At 40.3% G+C, this 20,697-nt stretch overlaps 1 protein-coding gene across 1 annotated transcript in view; it reads left to right on the top strand.

Annotated features, from left to right (window-relative positions):
- The window catches only part of SLC26A5 (solute carrier family 26 member 5), a 51,924-nt gene that overhangs the window by 3,626 nt on the left and 27,601 nt on the right, over positions 1-20,697 (top strand). Inside the window, exons 2-5 of the mRNA XM_027123823.1 lie at positions 13,041-13,245; positions 15,211-15,350; positions 18,939-19,049; positions 20,134-20,300. Coding sequence (XP_026979624.1) covers positions 13,094-13,245; positions 15,211-15,350; positions 18,939-19,049; positions 20,134-20,300 — 570 coding nt within the window. The 5' untranslated portion in view covers positions 13,041-13,093. The remainder of the gene's footprint in view (positions 1-13,040; positions 13,246-15,210; positions 15,351-18,938; positions 19,050-20,133; positions 20,301-20,697) is intronic.

Raw genomic sequence — 20,697 nt, 5'->3', positions numbered from 1 at the left:
GTGGCAGGGATTGACTAGGTAGGGCCACTAGGAGAAATTCTGGATGATGAAAAGGTTCTGTGCATAGTAGTCTGAAATGCATGATAAAACACATTAAACCAAACACTGATCTGTGCAGTTCATTATATGTCAGTCGAACCTCAGTATGAAGAAAGTTTAAAATGGAAGCCAACATTCAGTGAGAGCTGACTAGCAGTGACCACTTCGGACTTGGCATGTGCTCTTGAGATTGGCACAGACTCACCTGGTTCACTTCAATCATTGTCATTACCTACCTGGCCCCTGTAGGTGGTATTGGTGTGTGATTCCTGCAATAGTGGTTTTGGTTTCAATTATCAGTAGAGAACAAATCTGAAAGGGCCTGATAATGCGTCACTGGCTGTGGAGAAATTATTACCTGCCTCCTCGGGTTGCATGTGAAGCATGTAACAAAAACATAAATCTGGTAGCTTGGGTCCATCCATCTCTCAATTAGCGGTATTCTCAAATCTGGGATTCTCAGAGGTCTCTGAACATAAATCTCACCTTTCCTCTCAAATGTAAGGGTCGCCTATGTTTGCAGACTCCTCCTCTGAAAGTATAACAGAAAGTACCTTTCAATCCTATTATCAGCACTTAAAACTTACTTTTATTATGTTTGTTATGAAAATAATAGGGTCTACTGTGGAAATCCTAGAAAGTACAGGCAAGAAGAAAATAAAATTACCCACAATTCCAAACATAACCTCTGTTTACCATTTTGTGATAAATGCTTTCACATTTTTCTCCATACCTCTATATATACTTTATATTGAAAATACGTTTACTATGTAAAATTTAGCACACAATCACCCAATTTGCAAAATGAAAAAAAAATAAGTAAAAATGAAAGATGACAGACTAAGGACAGGCATTTGCCTTCCCTCTGTCCTATAACTCTTTTTAAATGGCTGTAACATTATACAAATAGTAGGAAGAACTCTGAAGAGAATGGGATAGCGAAATGTTTGGAGGCAAGTTGCTGATGAAACAGAACCAAGATTTGGATCACCACCAGGATCAGGAAGGACCACCAGGGGAGGGAGAGTGACCCTCTAGAAAGAAGCTCTGAGCATGAAGTCAGCAAGGACAGAGAGCAGGCATAAGCAGGGGGGCCTGAAAGCAGAGAGACTGGGCATTTGGCATTGAAGAGTAAACCCTTTCTGTTTCTGGCATTTGAAAAGAGAGGTGCCCCTAGCGTGAAGGCCAGCTCTTGCCTCCTCATCCTGAAGTAAAGCTACACAGCGTTGTAAATCAACTATACTTCAATTAAAAAAATAAAATAAAAATCTAAGGACTATCAAAAACAGAAAGAAAATAGCTTTAAAAAAATGTGAGTTCCCTCAGTGATTAAAAAGATATTGTTTCCATACAACAAAAACACAATTCTATAAAGAAAAAGTATAATCAAAAAACAGGCAAAAAAGGATCTTGAAATTTTAAAATAAATAAATTTTATTTTAAATAAATAAATTTTAAAAATAATTGCTAAAATAAAAATTAGTTTATTAGAGCAGCTGAAAGATAAAGTTTAAGAAATCTCCTGGAATGTACAATGAAATGTCAAAGAGATGGGGAATATATATGCTAGAAAAGATAAGAAACATAGAGAAATAGTCCATTAAGTCCACTTTCAGCCTATTGGGGCTCTAGAAAGAGAAAACAAAATGGAAGGGAAGAAGTTGACAAAAAAATACTAGGAAAAGATTTCCTGTAGTTGAGGAAAAGCGTGAGATAAAAATGATCCATTAAATGAATGGAAAAATATCTATATAGAGATATAATCATTATAAAATTTCAGAGTCAAGGATACAGAGAGGTTCCTAAAACTTTCTGAAAGAGAAAATAAAGTCACTCAAGATTGATGTAAAGCTTCTCATCATTGAACTGGATACTAAACTACAGTGGAGCAATGCCTTCAGAGTTATGAGGGAAAATTATTTTGAACTTAAAATTCTATTGCCAGTAAAATTATTAAGTGTGAGAGTAAAATGAAGACCTTTTCAGATCTGCAAAGACTCAGGCAATTTACTTGCAAGTACCCTTTCTGAAACAGTTGCCTAAGGATGTGCTCTAGCAAAAAGAGAGTAAAAAGTAAGAAGGAGGAACATGTGAAATAAGAGTGTTACTCCCCAAATGCAATCCTAGGTTGGCAGCTTTGTACCAGGCTTAGAAAGAAATTGATACAAATTAAAACAAGTAGTCAGTAAACTCCAAGAAGAATGACTTTAAGAAGAACTAAGTAATTTCTGTTCAACAGATAGAACCAGTAATGAACTATATTCACAGAGTTATAATAACAGGACATCTAGCAACCTGGAGAACTAAACTGAGTCATACAGACCTCCCTTCAGTACAAACATACAAAAATAAAGAATAAAACACAATGACATGTGTTTTAATCTTTATTTAATCTTTATTTACTCTTCAATGACATGAAGATCCCACATGCCATGGAGCAACTAAGCCCGTGTACCACAACTACAGAGCCTGCGTGCCACAAGTACTGAAGCCCACGTGCTTAGAGCTGGTGCTCCGCAACAAGAGAAGCCACTGCAATGAGAAGCCCCCGCTCACCACAACTAGAGAAAGTCTGCATGCAGCCACGAAGACCCAATGCAGCCAAAAATGAATAAATTTTTCTTTTTTAAGTAATACAATCTAGCAAAAAATTGCAGGCAATGTGGAGACTTAAATATTCATTTTTCATGGTAAGCATTCATAAATGTCTAATTTCGATAAATCAAAGATAGACTCAGCCGTGAAAAGAAACAAAATTGAATTATTTGTAGTGAGGTGGAGGCACCTAGAGTCTCTCATACAGAGTGGAGTAAGTCCGAAAGAGAAAAATACTGTATGCTAATACATATGTGGAATCTAAAAAAAAAAAAAAAAAAATGGTCTGAAGAACCTAGGGGCAGGACAGGAATAAAGACACAGACGTAGAGAATGGACTTGAGGACACGGGGAGGGGGAAGGGTAAGCTGGGACCAAGTAAGAGAGTGGCATGGCCATATATACACTACCAAATGTAAAATAGATAGCTAGTGGGAAGCAGCTGCATAGCACGGGGAGATCAGCTTGGTGCTTTGTGACCACCTAGAGGGGTGGGATAGGGAGGGTGACGCAAGAGGGAGGGGATATGGAGATATATGTATACATATAGCTGACTCACTTTGTTATACAGCAGAAACTAACACACCATTGTAAAGCAATTATACTCCAAAAAAGATGTTAAAACATATATAGCCATATAATTATATTACTTAGAGCAGTAGTTCTCAATTCTAGAGATTTGGAAATGTATCATAGTGGCTGGAGGGCACTACTAGCATTTATTTAGTATCGGAGATGAAAATGCAAAGTGCACAGCACAGTTCCACACAAGTCCCACCCAAAATACTAATAGCACTCTTTTTGAAAATGCTGATTTAGAGTTAAAAATAAGCCCACAAGAAGAACTAAAAACAAAAACTGGTTTTAAGAAAATGGTCGCTTCAGTGAATACAGCTGGAGTTGGGGAAAAGAGGGATGGAAAACTGTTTATTTTTGTGATTAGCCCTTCCATAATACTTGTATTTTTATCATGTCTGTATTATTTTGACTAAAGTTATTATTTTAGAAAAAGAAATGACTGGTAAGCCAGTAGTTCTTTCATTTTCACTTAAACTAGAGAACTCTTTCTTATTAAAATATCTGTCATTCAAACTTAAGCACCAATATGAATTACTGAGCTTTTTGTCCCAGAGAAGATTCTGGAGGCATATCTTCTGACTATTAATGATCTTTCATGTGTTCCTAGTTGGAAAATAAATCTTGCAATTTATCAACTTAAGGAGTCACAGAAAATTAGTGCTGGAAGAGATTCAGTATCTTTAGTGGAATTGAATAATTTTTCCATGGTATGGTGGTTTTTATAAATTTATTTATTCATTTATTTTTGGCTGCGTCGGGTCTTCGTTGCTGCCCACAGGCTTTCTCTAGTTGTGGAGAGCGGGGGCTACTCTTTGTTGCGGTGTGCAGGCTTCTCATTGCAGTGGCTTCTCTTGTCGTGGAGCACAGGCTCTAGGTGCGCGCGGGCTCAGTAGTTGTGGCCCGCAGGCTCTAGAGGGAAGACTCAGTAGTTGTAGCACACGGGCTTAGTTGCTCCGCAGCATGTGGGATCTTCCCAGACCAGGGCTCAAACCCGTGTCCCCTGCATTGGCAGGTGGATTCTTAACCACTGTGCCACCAGGGAAGTCCCTGGTATGGTGGTTTTGATCAGTAGTTCTGTATAGGACAAAGGAGGATGGGAATATGTTCAAATAGCTAGAGCATATGGCTTCAAATTTGAATGTGTAGCCTGCCTTTTATGGTCCTATAAGACCTCATCCTATTCGACCTCTCCAGTTTCATTTCCTATAACTACCTAAAACAAAGTTGTTACCAGTGCTTTTGGTGTTCTGTGAATAGGTCCTATTAATTTTTACCTTTCACTTCTGTGTGCAGAGTCACACACCTTCACTTTTTGCCTCAAGAGCTACTTCCAGTGCAGTATCCTCTCTGAAACCTTGCTTGACCTCTAATCTTGCTTCTAATTTGGTTAAGACCACCATGCTTCCTAAGCAACAAATCACAAGTGACAACATATGCCTATAATTAATATAATTTCGATAAAAGTAGATAAACATTTTGATACAATTAATCTGATGCACAGTTAATGAGATAGCATAGCATAAGAGCATGGTTTCTGCAGTGAGCAGACCTAAATTCCAATCCCAGCTGTTATTACTCCTGAAAAATGTGGGTAATTCCTACCTTCCATAGATACTGTGATTCTTCAATGGCAGAGTGTCAATAAATGTTATACTATAATGACTAATTATTGTGTATAGACAAGCTCACATAAATGTCAATCATTCATAATATTTTTAAGTCAATTTGAAGTTTTTATGTACTCACTTTCTAAGTTATCCACTACTTAAAATGAGCATTAACATTGTTTAAATATGAACTATATTTTATTACCATTACACACATAAACTCAGATCGAAAAACAAAATCTCACTTGTGATAGCAGAAAATTAGAAGTAGCCTAAGTGTCTAATAATAAGGAAGGTGGTTAACTAAATCATGGTACATATATATTAGAAAATATTATAAAATCATTAAAAAATATCTTCTGAAGTTGTTTATTTTTTTAAATTTTATTCTTTATTTTTTGCTGCATTGGGTCCTTGTTGCTGTGTGCGGGCTTTCTTTAGTTGCGGTGAGTGAGAGCTACTCTTTGCTGTGGTGTACGGGTTTCTCACTGCGGTGGCTTCTCTTGTTGTGGAGCACAGGGTCTAGGCACGTGGGCTTCAGTAGTTGTGGCGCAGGGGCTTAGTTGCTCCACGGCATGGGGGATCTTCCCGGACCAGGGATCGAACCTGTGTCCCCTGCATTGGCAGGCAGATTCTTAGCCACTGCGCCACCAGGGAAGTCCCTGAAGTTGTTTATTGACATGGCAAAATGTTTATGATATAACGTTAAGTAAAAAAAAATTTTAATGCAAAACTATTAAGACTATTTCAGCCAAGTAAATATACATTACACATACATACAAACATATGTATTTGCAATATACATTTACTATGTATCATTTATGCATGAGAAAAATGGAAAATTTCCAAATTTTCACAGTGCTTATATATTACTTTTATAAAAAGAAGGAAAAGAGTAACATGACTTTTATATCAAAGGCCCTTGATCTGATTTCCTAAGTGTTGTATTTCCTCACCAATGATCTCTTGCCCCCATCCCCAGAGCCTCCTGTGTTCCCCTGTATGTTCCATTATTTCATATGCCCCTAGCCACCTGTAAGACATCCTTAAAAGGATATAGATTGCTGCAAAGACATTAGATGACAAGTTCCCTGAGGGCATGTACCATAGTTTATTAATCTGTAAGCATAGTCAACTTGCATGTTTCAACCAAACATATAAGTAGAGACTAAGTAGGTTTGTATTGGAACGAATGAATAAAGGGAGACCCAAGGCCTCGAGAAATGGAGCAGGTGAAAGGAAATAAATGTGAGGTTTGTCTAAAAGGTAATGGTAATTATAAATAATAAATATTGAGTGCCTTATCCTAAGCGCTTCATAATTCTTACATTAAGCCTCAGTGTAGCACTACTGGTACTGGCCAAGCAAATCGAGGAACATCCACGTAACAGCACAGTATGCAGCTGTTTAAAAACACAAGAAAGAGGAAACTTTTTTGTACTGATATGGAAAGATCACCAAGATATAGTAAGTGAAAAAAGCAAGGTGTAGAATGGGGTTAAGTCATGCTACCGTTTATAAGAAGAAGACCATATACCCATATCTGCTTATGTGGAAAATATCTCTGGAAAGACACACAGGAAACTGACGCCGTGATTGCTCCCAGCCACGGAATGGCAGTGTAACTTCACTTTAATTCTTTTTGCACATGAATTTTTGAGCCTTGTGAATATGTCAGTGATTCAAAAAGACAATAAATGAAAACAAAGGAAAACGATTATCCCCACTTACAAATGAGCAACCCGAGGTTGAAGGAAATTAGGTACCCTCTCCACAGTAGTAACGGTCACACTTATTGAGCACTTACTGTGTGCCAGGCCCCATGTAAGTACTTTAGAAACATTTTCTAATTTATTTTCACAGATATATAACGAGGTTTTATCTGAGTGGTATAGCTGAAGAATCGGAAGGAAACATATAATTTATTTTCCAATCCAGGACATTCTGGAAGTAAGAATTACTCTGGGACAGCAAGCATAACCCACGACTTATGGTCACCCTATTTAGAGAGGTTAGGTAACTTGCTAGATGTCCTAGCAAGAGGCCAGTACCAGTACCGAAACTTAGATATGTGTGATTTCACAGCCTATGCTCCGAACTTCCACTTATAGATAAACAAATGAAGGCTTGCAAAAAACACATATCGAGTGCCAATTCCAGTCTACAAACACAGTCTCTCCGAACCCAAAGCCTACCATACGGTGTTGCCTCTCTGGATACTAATCTAAGAATCCTTTGGCTGAGGAGGTAGGTGACCTCCTCCTCAGGGGAGGTAGATAATTATAAAAGAAGAGGGAAAGGTTGGGAAGAGCCCCAGGCTACATCCTCCAGCAACCTTGGCCCCCAACACTCAAAAACACTCCCGGAGCATTCAGTGAGCAAGCTGCATGCCACTATGTGCTAGGTGTTCAGACAGTGGCCCTCCCCTCATGGAGCTTACAGTCTACATTCAGGACCAGTTTGCATGGATTTTGCATGGCCTTTCTACATATTGGGCCTCTTTAATTAATCAGTGGTTGTTAATAAGGAAAAGCAGGGAATTTATCTTGGTTATGCTAAAAGTCCCAGAAGTGTAGAAAAGAGGAAGCAGCTTTTTCAAATTGCTTTCAGGGAAGGGCTGGTAATGTCATAGGTGAAAGAAAAATTATTTCTGGACTGTAATTCTTTTCTGGACTATAGTCTTACTCTGTGAGCTTTGAAAAATAGAGACTCCAGAATTACTAAATCAGAATTTCTAGAGGGCCTGGAAATCTGTGGTTTTTGACGCTCTCCATGTGATTCCAATGTGCTTCCAAGTATGGGGACTCCTGGTCTAGTTGATCCTGTCATAACAGTATAGAATAGCTCAGATGATTGAGAGGCAGAACTAGGGCCAGACCCTGCCCCCAACCTCCAGTTTGGAGCATCTTCCACAAAAGCATAGTGAATCTTCATAATTGTCAAGCAATTAATTCTTGCCTTTAGTCTGAAGTTTAAAATGTTGCTGCTGTTCTAAATAAAAATGTAGTTTTACATTTTTATTTATAAATATCTGAGCCTTTTATATTTGATGACTACTTTGAATAGGAAACAAGGTTTGCATTCTGAGAATATTTTTGGATAAGTCAGGTGAGTGAAGATGAGCTCCTTTTCTCACAAAGTGAGGGAGTTAAATTGTATGATTTCCAAGATTACTTTCAGATCTAGAAATCTATGTTGAAAGGTGTTCTAAACTGTTTTTAAATCCCTTCTTTCATAGCTGTGGAAAGCAGGGCTTGAATGTCTAGATCAATTTGCTTTTCTGTTATTAGTATTTTCGTTGGAGGGCCTGCCAGAAGACTTGTCCCTTTGGGCCATCTGAGAGGTGACTTTTCTCATGTGAGGGTTTATGTACTTAGTCTTACAACTTGGTGATTTATAATTGCAATCAGCACACTTGAAGCTCATTATCTGTCAGATAAGCGTCTGGTCATTTGATCTCCTGCATTGGTCCCTTGGTTACTTTGCCTCTCTTCTTCTGATGAGGTGGTTATTGATAGCCTTCAAGGCTTTAATTATTTAATCATTGTGGTGAACATAAAAAGTTCCCCAATAGGACAGCCTTTCATTATAACATCCTCTTCTCCTTTACTGTTCTCAGCAGTCCTTTTCTTTCCCAGTTGAGACATCTTTGAACTGCCAGATATCTCAAGGAGGACACAGATTGTAGCCAGGGTCCTAAAACCTCAAAAATTTGAGAATCCCATCTTTTCTCTGTCTCTTCCTGACCTACAGAGAGTTATTGTTGCAAGGTTTAGCAAAGAAAAATATAATAGTTAAAGTTGGGATAAACAATAAATTTTTAATATAAGTATGCCCCATGCAAAATTTGGAACATACTTATACTAACCAACTATTTGTTGCTTATCTGACATTCAAATTTAATTGGACATCCTATATTTTATTTGGCAACACTGCAGAGAGTGCATACCCTAAGGCTTTCCTAAGTCCATCTAATGTTTTGGGGTCTAAATTCCTTTACTATATGATCCTAATTTAAACCTTGAATGGAATGTTTGTAACAACTAAGACTGCAGTTTTATTCAGCATTTGCATGAAGTGTAGTGGATGTTGCACTGCCCACCTACGCACAACTCCCTTTTGTTATGAGAATATACAAATAGAAATAAGACTTTGCTGGAGAAACCTAAGCTAGATAATTCTCTCTTTTGTGAGTTTTTATTAAATATTTCAAAGATACACATAAGCAAAGACAGTAATATAATGCATTGCACACAATTTATTTACACCCTATTCAGTTTTCTTCTTTTTGGTTGGTTGGTTGTGTAGGTAAATGTGAGTGTGTATACTGCCGGCCTCTAAGTCAGTGGTTTTGAACCTTGGCTGTGCATTTGAATCACTTGGAGAGCTTTTAAACTCTCAATCCCTGCCTGCCTCCCAGACCAATTAAATCAGAATCCCTGGCAGTAGAGTCAGGTGATTCCAGTGTGCAGCCAGGGCTGAGAACCAGTGCCCTGAATGAAAATGGCAAATGCAAAGAAACATTTTTTACTGGTAAATCATGTCCTTATATTTCATATTCCTCTTCAAAACTTACTTCATGGATTTTTCAGTAAGCATATTACATTATAGCATATTATATGTATTGTATTATAGCATAGCCTATGTTATTTTATAAAGTTTACTTTAAAAAAAACTCATCTGGCTTTAATCATGTCACTGATTCATTATTAATTTTGGAAAAGCCTATAATTGGTTTTTGTTTTCAGATATTTCTTTGTGATTTTCCTATGTCTTTTTCATATGTATTTCTCTCTCTTAGGTTATAAAACAGTGGTTTTTTCACTTTATCTGCTCATTAGAATCATCTTAGGATGCTCTAAAAAACGATGACTGGGCCACACCTCCCAGAGGCCCTGCTCGGAGGCTCTGTGCTAATTGGTCTGGTGTAGAGCCCAGGCATTGCTGTTTCTCAAAAGCACCTGAGGAGATTCCGTGTTTAGGCAGAGTTGAAAGCCAGTGTTTCTAAATATGTTAAATTCCTACCTAGCTGATCATCTGAATCTTGCTGGAGAAATTTAAAACTTACCTATAATTGCCCTGCTTAATGAGGTAGAAATTATTTCCAGGTTCTGTGAGGGGGAGAAATGAGGAGATGATACATGGCCTTCCGAGTAATAGGTGTAAATGAGGAATTCCTGTTGGGGGTGGCCAAAGGACTTTTGAGAATAAAGAGAAGGGTCTCTAATATTTTAGAAATATTTTATTTCTTCTGCTACATTTCAGCCTAACCTATTATGTTACTCTGAAAACTTCAAAGAAGGTTGCCACTCAGGTACAGGGATGTGTGCTCACACCTACTCAGAGTAAGTGCCCACTGTCCAGGCCCCACCTATGGGATCCTAATTCAGGAGGTTCAGAGTGGGGCCAGACACCAGTCCTTTAAAACCTTCCCCAGGTGGTGAGAGGGCAGTTTTGGTCACTGCTGCCTTCTATGATAACACATCCCTAGACGTGGTCATCACAATTCATCCCATCGACAACTGGGCAAATTCATGTGGAGTAACAGTAAAATCAGTGGTAAAAGTAGGTTTTTGCAACAGGGATTCTTATTAAACCTCCCTCAGATCTACCTGGTCTTTTTCTCTTTGAGTGGCTATATCAAGAAGGAAGTTATCTTTCTAAAGTAGGACAGAAGACAACCAAGGAGGAGGTGTCCAGAAGCATAAATAATTAAATTAAAATGTCAGAGCAGACTTAATCCTCTGTAATATGAAGTAACAGAGAGGAGGCGTGGCATACACTATCGACAACATGATGCACCAGTCCAAAGACTGTGTACGTTCATCAGTAAGACAAGGACTGTACTGGGTCCTGGGAATTCAGGGTATGGTATTGCCTCAAGGAATTTGCAATCTAGAAGAGGAGACCAATAATTATACAGTGGGAAGAAACAGAAAATTATATGAAGCAGCGAGTATAGACCGACATCACGGGGGATTACAGGTGAGAGGGGACTCAGGAAAGCAAAGGACAAAACCTGGGTTTTGAAAGATACAGTGATTAGGGTGTGGAGAAAGTGGAAGGAGAATGAGGGGAAAGAAACAATTTCTTGTCAGAGTGAATGGAACTCTGGGCATGGGTACAGAGGCTTAAAGCAGCATGGGAGGTTGCCTGAATTGCATATGGTTCTATGATGCTGTTGCGTGATGTTCTGGAGGAGTTGGGGGCAGGGGGAAGGCAGAGTGGTGGTGTTGCTGTGTTTCAGACCCCACCTGCATACCTCAGCCCAGTCATTTTTGGATATTATGATGAGTTCCTGGAATAATAAATAAAAAGTTAGATGAAAAGCCAACCAGCCTTGCTAACTGTAAAACAGAAGATGTACAATCTTACTTTGTCAGATTCTACTGCAGAATCCTCTTTCTCCAGGCTTATCTTTTCATATCATCTGTCCTGATACTTAGTTGCATTTGCTGCTAGAATTCCCTTTTATTCTAGACTTTTAAATTTTCAGCCTCCTTAGACTTAGGCATTTATTTTGCGTGATGTTTCCTGGTTGAAAACATGAACGTAATTTCAATTTGAATGTTAAGATTTCACCATAAGGGAATTGGATTGACCAGCATCAATAATCCCCCGCCTTCACTCAGTCACCACACAGGCACCTAACCATTAACCCACGCTAACCCCCAACTCCTCTGCCCTTAACTTCCTTCAGTTAGGACTGATGGCTTTAGTTGTTGTTGTGCACTTAATTTTTATTATAAAATATATCATTCAGGGCTTCCCTGGTGGCGCACTGGTTGAGAGTCTGCCTGCCGATGCAGGGGACATGGGTTCGTGCCCCGGTCCGGGAAGATCCCACATGCCGCGGAGCGGCTAGGCCCGTGAGCCATGGCCACTGGGCCTGCGTGTCCGGAGCCTGTGCTCCGCAATGGGAGAGGCCACAACAGTGAGGCCCGCGTACCGCAAAAATAAATAAATAAATTAATAATAATAATAAAAAAAATATATCATTCAAATTTACAGACAGAGTCGTGTATTAAACACCAGTGTACTTACCACATGACTTAGTCAAATCTTAACATTTTGCTCTTTTTGTGCCAGTTCTTTTTTTACAAAGTGAACATTGCAGATTTGGTTAGTTGAAGCTCCCTATCTCTTCCGAGTCTCGTTCCCCTTCTCTCCAGAGGTAACAACATCCTGATCTTAGTGTTTGTCATTGACATGCATGCTTTTATACATTTACTACATATATGTGTGTACACAAACAACCTACATTATTGCTTGGTAAGGTTTTTAAACTTTGTTTAAATAATTGCATCCTTGAAGTACCCACCTGTGCCTTGCATTTTTATTGAAAATTAAGTTTTTGAGATTTATTGATGATGACATACAGATTTAGTTCATTTTTTTAAAATTACTGCATAGCGTTCAATTTATGACTATACAAAAATTTATGTTTTATTGCATATAGGTAGACATTTGGGTTTTTTCCAACTTTTCACTGTCATAAAGCTGCAATTAACATCCTTGTACACATTCCCATGTGCAGAAACACACTGGGTTTTTATTCCTTAATCATTTCTTTTACTCATATGAGTAGTATTCATTATGTAGATAGGTAGGTAGGTAGATAGATAGATATAAATATAGATATATCAGTCATCCTAATAGTCTTACACATGACAACACAATAAACTTTAAAATGATTATAACATTGCACTGATGTTTTCAACTTGTAGCTCTTGTGGAGACATAAGCCTCAGCTCTGAACCATAGAATAATTTAAGGAGTAACCAAATGTGAATACAGAATTGGAAAGGAGGCTAATGTACCTTCAAGAAACTTAGGGTCAATTTAAGCACTGATCTTGCTCCTTTTTCTTTTTCTTTGATGTGTAAATGGTTAGAGTCAGCCTGATTCCCCGTTCCCTTAATATTGACTTGGAGTCAACTTGCTGCAGCATTTAGCCACTGAAGTTAACACGATCCTTTGTTTAAAGTATGCACACTACCCCCTCGTTGCCCTGGGAGAGACAACATGTTTTTTACTGACTTTGCTTTCCTTTCATTTATTAGTGCCTACTCTGTCCAGATCACTAGGTTAGATGCTCTGGGTGTCCAAAGATGAAGAGGTCCTCAGAATAACTTGCAATAATACCGCCAAGAAGAGATGCATCGGAACGGTCATCAGTAGGATTTTGGCATCTGACAGAGTTTTTATTTTCTCCCTTAGTGAAATTCAGGAAATGCTCGTCTCCTGCTATTGATGAATAATTTCAGAGTACTATGGATCATGTTGAAGAAACTGAAATCCTTGCAGCAACCCAGCGGTACTATGTGGAAAGACCTATCTTTAGTCACCCGGTCCTCCAGGAAAGACTGCACAAGAAGGACAAGATTTCGGAATCCATTGGGGATAAGCTGAAACAGGCATTCACGTATGTTGTTTCCACTTATTTCCTTTAATCTGTCTTTCACTTATGAGAGAAGCAAGGTCAGATGTATAAAGAGAATCTGGCAATGTGGAGGAAAAAACAAATGGTGAGCTCTCGTGATTTGCAGAGCTGTCCACACAGTTCATTCAGTGGTAGATATTTGATGGAACACAAGCTTCATTACATATTTCACCATATTTATTCAATTCCTTCTATGCTTTATGTCTGTATAAAGGTTTATATAAACAACCCACTTTCCAATTCTCCACGCACCTACATAATATCCACCTCTTCCATTTGTCTCTCAGGAATGTTCCAACCCCTCTTTTTCCCACTTGACTTCTACTCCATGTGGCAACACCCTGAATCTATGCATTTAAGTCCCCAACCTAAGCTATCAAGGACACTCAGTGTCTTAGGACACTTACCATTCCCAGGCCAGCAACATGGCTGTGTAATACATGTGTGCCTGACATGTGTACCTGATTGCACACCTGATTTTGCAAACCATCTGATTGCTGCCTCCTGAACCCTTGAGACCACAGCTTCATATAAGCTTCACAGTGACCCTGTGCTCTAGGTGTGACATCACGAGAGGTTGAAGGTATGTGCACTGGAGTCAGACTGTCTGAGTTTTGATCCCAGTCCCAGCCGCCCACCAGCTGTGCACTTGAGTTTCCTGCTTTGTAAAATGGGAATAGTAATTAGGGCTTACATCATCGAGTTCCTGGGGTTAAAACCTATTAATATATGCAAAGCGCAAGGCACATGGCAAGCACTATATAAATGCAGCTGTTATTAATATCTCAATTTTCTAAACCAGGAGACTGCTATGAAATCTGGTTTGTTTCACTCAAATTCATTGCTCTTGCCATAGTTGCCTGACATTTTGCTTCCCGTATCTTCCTGCATCTAATTACCAGATACTCTTAACCACTAAAGGCACTGTATAAAATACCATGCATGCTGCAGTAATGCATTATCCTTTTAAATGGAATAAGTTGCTTCCTCATCACCAGGAGGACTTGAGGCTGTCATAGTGGTGATGGAACTCATCTGTCCATACTCTTACTCACTGATGTCTTTGATTATAGGCATAGACTGGCAAAAGGACTGGCTGAGGTCCAGAATATAGTCTGTGTATCAAAGTTAATTAAACCATCCGGGGATTAAATGCAAAGCCTTGGTTTTTTCAGCATGGTGTTCACCTAACCAAGATAACCAGACATAGACTTAGCTACAGTGCTCCCGTGACAAACGGTGCTTTGAGTTTACCTAATCAGAGACATATTCATAAAGCTCATAATACCTGTGAAAATTTCCTTCATTTTATAAGGAAAGGGAAAACTAAGTGGGTAGATGCTGGTCATTGGTTCCACATCCAAGAGTTAACTCAATCAGTAAATAATTCCCCTACTTCACTTTACACCAACACAGGAAGCACATTAAGGGTTTCACCTGTTGAAATAATAGCTTCTGGGATATCTCAACTATTTTGAAGCTAATTTTTTTTTTCATGGTCAGTTGCAGAGCATTAGAGTGGCGACAATTCAGATGTTCCTTTTTTTTTTTTTTTTTTTTTTTTTTGCGTTATGCGGGCCTCTCACTGTTGTGGCCTCTCCCGTTGTGGAGCACAGGCTCCGGACGCACAGGCTTAGCGGCCATGGCTCACGGGCCCAGCCGCTCCGCAGCATGTGGGATCTTCCCGGACCGGGGCACGAACCCGCATCCCCTGGATCGGCAGGCAGACTCACAACCACTGCGCCACCAGGGAAGCCCAGATGTTCCTATTTTTTAAAAATAATAATAAGCAGGTCTTCTTGTCTCTGACCTCTGCAGAGTAGAAGAGTCATCCTCGGCACCAGTTTTGAATTCTTCCTTACTGCTCCAGGATATGAGGAAGGGAAAATGCCTTGGTGTGAACTCTACAGAAATGGTCCTCATTTTACCTATTTCTTTGTTCTCCAGATGTACCCCTAAGAAAATACGAAATATCATTTACATGTTCCTCCCCATAACCAAGTGGTTGCCTGCATACAGATTCAAGGAGTATGTGTTGGGTGACATAGTCTCAGGCATAAGCACAGGTGTGCTGCAGCTTCCTCAAGGTCAGTAGAATATATTTCTTTCTTTCTGTCCTTCGCTACCATCTCCTCAAACAGTTGCTTGACCATTTTTCTGTTTAATTTCATCGTGATTGGAAATTCATAGTTTTTATCATTATAGTTCTAGTAACCTTCACCTGTTTAAAGGAATTCTCCAGAAATAACCCTTTTAAATAACCTTTTAAAAGCCCCGGAGATATTACTTGTAGAATGTGGTAATACTGTTTTACAGACCAGTACATGTAGGAGCTGGCTGGGCATTGCCTTTCTCTCGCCAGGTTAATCAGTCACTCCATGAGCATGTTGTTGAGATTGTCCTTTTTTGTTGTTGTTTTTTTGTTGTTTTTTAAATTTTATTGAAGTATAGTTGATTTACAATGTTGTGTTTCTTTCAGGGGTTGTCCTTGTTCAGGTTCTTGACTTATAAGTCCATATTCTTACTACAAGGGACCATGATATACTGAATTCTTGTGCCTTTGTGTGATTTTATATGTGATATAAGAATTTAAGAAAACACTCATTGATTATTCATCTATTCACACACATTTATCAAGTATCTGCCTGGCCGTCCCCATCTTCATGGAACTAACTATCCAATCAGGGAAAGAAACATGAAGCACATAACAGCACACATCAGTTTTTAATTGCAAATGATGGTAAACACTGTGAAGGAAGATACAGGGCACTCTGACATGGTGATACTAGGGGGACCTAATTTAAGTAGGTGAGTCACAAAAACCCCTTTAAGAAGGTGAGATTGAAGTGAGACCTGAAGGACGAGTAGCAGGGAGGTAAAGAATGAGAAGAAGTGCACTTCAGGAAGAAGTGATAGCATGTGTGAAGGCATTTAGCAGGAAGAGAATTGGGTGTTTGAAGAATTATGAGAGAGGCAGGGTGCTAGGAGTGTGGGGAGTGAGGGGCTGGAGCCTGGCAAGGCGAGCAGTGGCAGGTGTGCACAGCCTTGACGGGACCCTTTGGATTTCGTTCTGAGCGCAGTGAAAGCTGTCAGCGTGCTTTTTTCAGTTGGGTATTTCTGGTAAGAGATCACTGAGACTGTCGTGTGGGGAGTGGACTTGGCTGGCGAGAGGTCACCAGGATGAATGTAGGGAGACCAATTAGAGGTGACAGTGACTCAGTGTGGTCAAAAGGTGATAATGGCTTGAACAGCCTCTAGGTAAGCTGGCAGAAAATCTATTCCCTTCTCCAGTTGCCCAAAAACTAATTACTGAACAATCGATTTGTTAAAAAAAAAAAAAAAAAAAAAAAAAAATTTTCCCAGTGATCAGTTAGCTGAGTTTTTAATTTTCTAAGTGACTGAGTTATCGAATCTATTAAATCTGTTAAACAAAAGCCTTAAATCAAGTTTAGGACCATTCTCCACAACAATTTTGGCACCAACACCCCAAGGATAGAGAAAGGGATGTATTTAAAGGCAGAGGTGAGGGCAGGGGGAGGAGCAGACAGAGGCTCGGCATCCGGAGTGGGAAATAGGAGCTAGACCGACATTCAGTCAAGTTGGACTGACAGCGCCACAGGAAATGGCTGTAGTGAACGCACGTAAATGAATACGTCAAAGAAATCCTCAGAATTTAGCCTAGTTGGGTTTTCACTGAAGTGCCATTCCACAACTTTTTTTGGACCTGTAGACATTACGTAAACATCTACCCATTGAACTGTGAGCTCACAAAGGCTCTTCCTTGCCCTGTTCAGCTCCAAAGAGCCTGCAAGAACTTACAGCACAAGGCAGATGGTCAACTGTACCCAGAGAAAAGAGCTATAGTGACAAAGAATATTCTCAGAATTGAAATACGTGAGTTTTCAGACTGAGAGCAACCATCAGGTACCCATCAGAATTCGTGAAAAATTAACTTAAAACAAGACACACCATTGTAAAATATCAGAATACCAGGAATAAATAGAAGATCCCAAAACTTTCTAGAAAGGAAAAAAAAAGTCACATAACCCTGAAATCATAACCTAGAGGAATCTGAAAAAAATAGGCATTACAGAAGGTCAACAGTTTATATCTACAACGATAAACCAAGAAGTAACAATGTGAACAGGTTATGTAGAACGGGTTTCTCAGCCTGTACCATGTACACTGGTGGTGGGGGGGCCATCCTGTGCATTGCAGGGTGGGTAGCAGCATCCCTGGCTTCTACCCACTAGATGCAGCAGCAGCCCCACTCCCAGGCTTGGTAATAAAAAATGTCTTCAGACATTGCCAGATGTCCCCTGGAGGTGGGCAGAATCCTCTCATGTAGGAACTGCTGATTTAGAAAAATGGAGATAAACGGTAGAAAAACAGCTGAAAGAGTTAGAAGTGAGTGCTTCTGGGGAGTGGAACCTAGAGTAAGGCAGAAGAGTGCTGGCTTTTCCTCCCAGCCTCCCTAGTACTGCTCGGCTTTTTATACTATGGACATGTGTTTCTTTGCTAGAAATAAAAAATATTTTTAAATGCAACATTAAACTTACCATATTGTTACATATGAAATAGGGATGCTTTCCCAACTCTTCTTTTGCTAAAATGTTCTTATCCACAATATGACAATGCATTACATGAACTTTCTAGTTATTCCAGACACTTGGTGAGGCCCCAAAGCTGAGAACAAAGGGTGTGTATTGCTTACACGCTCTAAAGAGGGATTCCAGGCCATCCATACAAAACGATGAGTGAATGACACACAGGCTCTCTCCTCGGTGCATCACTCCAACAGGATGTAAGGGGACAAGAAGACTGATACTAGATTTGGAATGAGAATTTTCGAGAGAAAGGTGAAAAAAGCCCTATGCATTTCCCCTCCACCTAAAGTTAAGGAAGGACGGAAGGACTGCAAGAGAATCACTTGGAGCACTGGACGTGTGTCCCCTGGAGTTTGTGGGCACTATTGCCTAATTCTTGCAAAAAAAATAAATCTACAGGTGAAAGGGTGTGAACTGCCTATGACAGCAAAATGAAGAGGACCCCTCCTGTGGGCATGGCCTGCACTTGCACAGTTTACTGGGGTAAAGCATCAGATAACTGGGCACCCTGGGAGGTAACCTGGCTTGGCTCATTTGAAAGGTACCTGCCCAAGAAGTCTGCCTACAGGATGAGCAGCTGCCAGCAGAAAGAACCTGGAGGAGGTGTAAGAACTGGAACCTGTAAGGGGCCTAGGTCGGTGGGGGCGGCATTACATCAGCCAGGGAATAGTACAGTGGGAGCTCCTCACTGAAAACGGGTCTCCAGAGAACCCTGAAAACACCCCATTGGAGAAACAGCTGGCATTTGGGCATCAACACCAGATTACAACTGCACCAGTCAAGTAAGACTTCCTGCTGTTATGTAATTTGGGAAAGAATAAAGCAGAAAAAAACCCACCCCTGGCAAAGAGGAGACGACAAGGAAAACTGTCTCAGCCTGGGCTCTCTGAACACAAATATAGGATTCCATGTAAGAGTGGGATGGAAGGGTGGGCATGTTAAAACACATCTGCTTAAATTAACATGATTTTCACTTGTTCATCATAGAGAAAGAACCAAGAGAAAAACACACATAGCCCTCTGTTTTCTAATGAGCTCCCCGTTTCTGTTTGGTTTTTTATCCCACAGGTTTAGCCTTTGCAATGCTGGCAGCTGTGCCTCCGGTGTTTGGCCTGTACTCTTCATTTTACCCCGTTATCATGTATTGTTTTTTTGGAACCTCCAGACACATATCCATAGGTAAACCTTACAGTTGATATTTTAGTACCTTTCCTTTTGGATTTCCAAGCTTTGCAGTGTGCCAGAGAAACAGCATGTTTGTTATTAGGACATCTGCTTAGTAACAACGTTTGTTACTGTATACCCAGTAGGTGCTTTTAAAGAATACACTCCCCCTCAAGATTTCTAGAACTAACAGCTTTCTCATAATCTGGGCATAATAGAAAAAGACAGTTTTCTTGTGTAAAAAGAGCAATTGTTGAAATCTGTGAAATAAGTGCTTGAGTGCATAATACAATTTGCCTGCATCTCTTTTTTTTCCTCTGTTTTATTAGTGATGCTGCAAGTTCCTAATTACCATGCATATAATGCATTTTCATCTTATTTTAGGCACTGAATTGTACTTGGTTTCTCTTTAGTGTATTTAGGATCAGATTTATGTGGATTTCATAATAGTGTTGATGCTGCCTGAGGCTGCCACCAGCCAACACACACAAGGTCTCAGCTGTCCCTTGCTGGGTAACACCCCCCCCCAAGTTTAGCAGCTAAAAACAACCACCATTTGATTATCTCTCACAGTTCCTGTGGGTCAGGATTTGGGAAGGGCTCATCTGGGCAGTTTAGGCTCGGAGTCTCTCAAGCAGTTAAGAGTCAGGTGGGAGCTAGAGCCAGAGCAGCTACAGGAAGGCTGGACTCCCCCTCCCTCTCTTCTTACCACCCGCCCTCACCCTCTCTCCACGTGGTCCTGACTGGGGCTTTCTTGCCTGTAGGGCTGCAGCACAAGCAAGCAGTACAGCTCTCAGGTGGAAGCCGCATCACCTGTTGTTACCTGGCCTCAGCAGTCACGCAGTATCGCTTCTGCTGCATTCTTTTGATTACTAGCATGTCACAAGTCCACCCAGATTCAAGGAGAGAGGAATTAGACCACCTCTTCATGGGGAGATGTCAGGGTTCTAGAAGAGTGTGTGGGATGGAAGATTTTGTCACAGTGCAGTGTTATTTCAAGGAGGATTTATTGACCTTACCTGTGTCTCCTGGGGTACTGGAAACAACCACATCAGACATACTGAACATAATTTCCCTGATTAGTGCTTCCTTATTTCAGGTCCATTTGCAGTTATTAGCCTGATGATAGGCGGCGTGGCTGTTCGATTAGTACCAGATGATATAGTCATTCCAGGAGGAGTAAACGCAACCAACAGTACGGAGGCAAGAGATGCTTTGAGAGTGAAAGTCGCCATGTCTGTGACCTTACTTACAGGAATCATTCAGGTAAGACTCACAGATGTGGAAATGGGCTCTCATTTGCTCATTTAATAAATATCTGTTGAGCACATTTGGCTGGTCTACATGGTGGATAGGGTCAGCCAGCAAAACTCCAGAGCTCAGGGTTTATAGCTCAGGAACGCCGGTCCCACTGCATGCCTTACTTAAATTGATACTGAATAGGAACTAGCTAGCTTCAGTTGGATACTTTAGAGATTCCAAAAGCAAGACTAGCTTGAAGCGGGATGGGTTAGTAATGGGAAGAGGGCCTGGAAGGAGCAGGAAGTGACATGACTAAGCCTACCCCCACTTCTGAGGGACAGAGAGAGTACGGGGGTGCCCATTGCTCCGTGGGGCTCCAGGCCCTTCCAAACCTTCCGTTGTTTTCTGCATAACCAGTGAT

The sequence above is a fragment of the Aethalodelphis obliquidens genome, unplaced genomic scaffold (genome assembly GCF_003676395.1).
Source record: "Aethalodelphis obliquidens isolate GAN/ISIS:26980383/991018 unplaced genomic scaffold, ASM367639v1 scaffold27, whole genome shotgun sequence".
NCBI lineage: Eukaryota > Metazoa > Chordata > Mammalia > Artiodactyla > Delphinidae > Aethalodelphis > Aethalodelphis obliquidens.
This window is presented reverse-complemented; position numbering and strand designations above follow the sequence as displayed.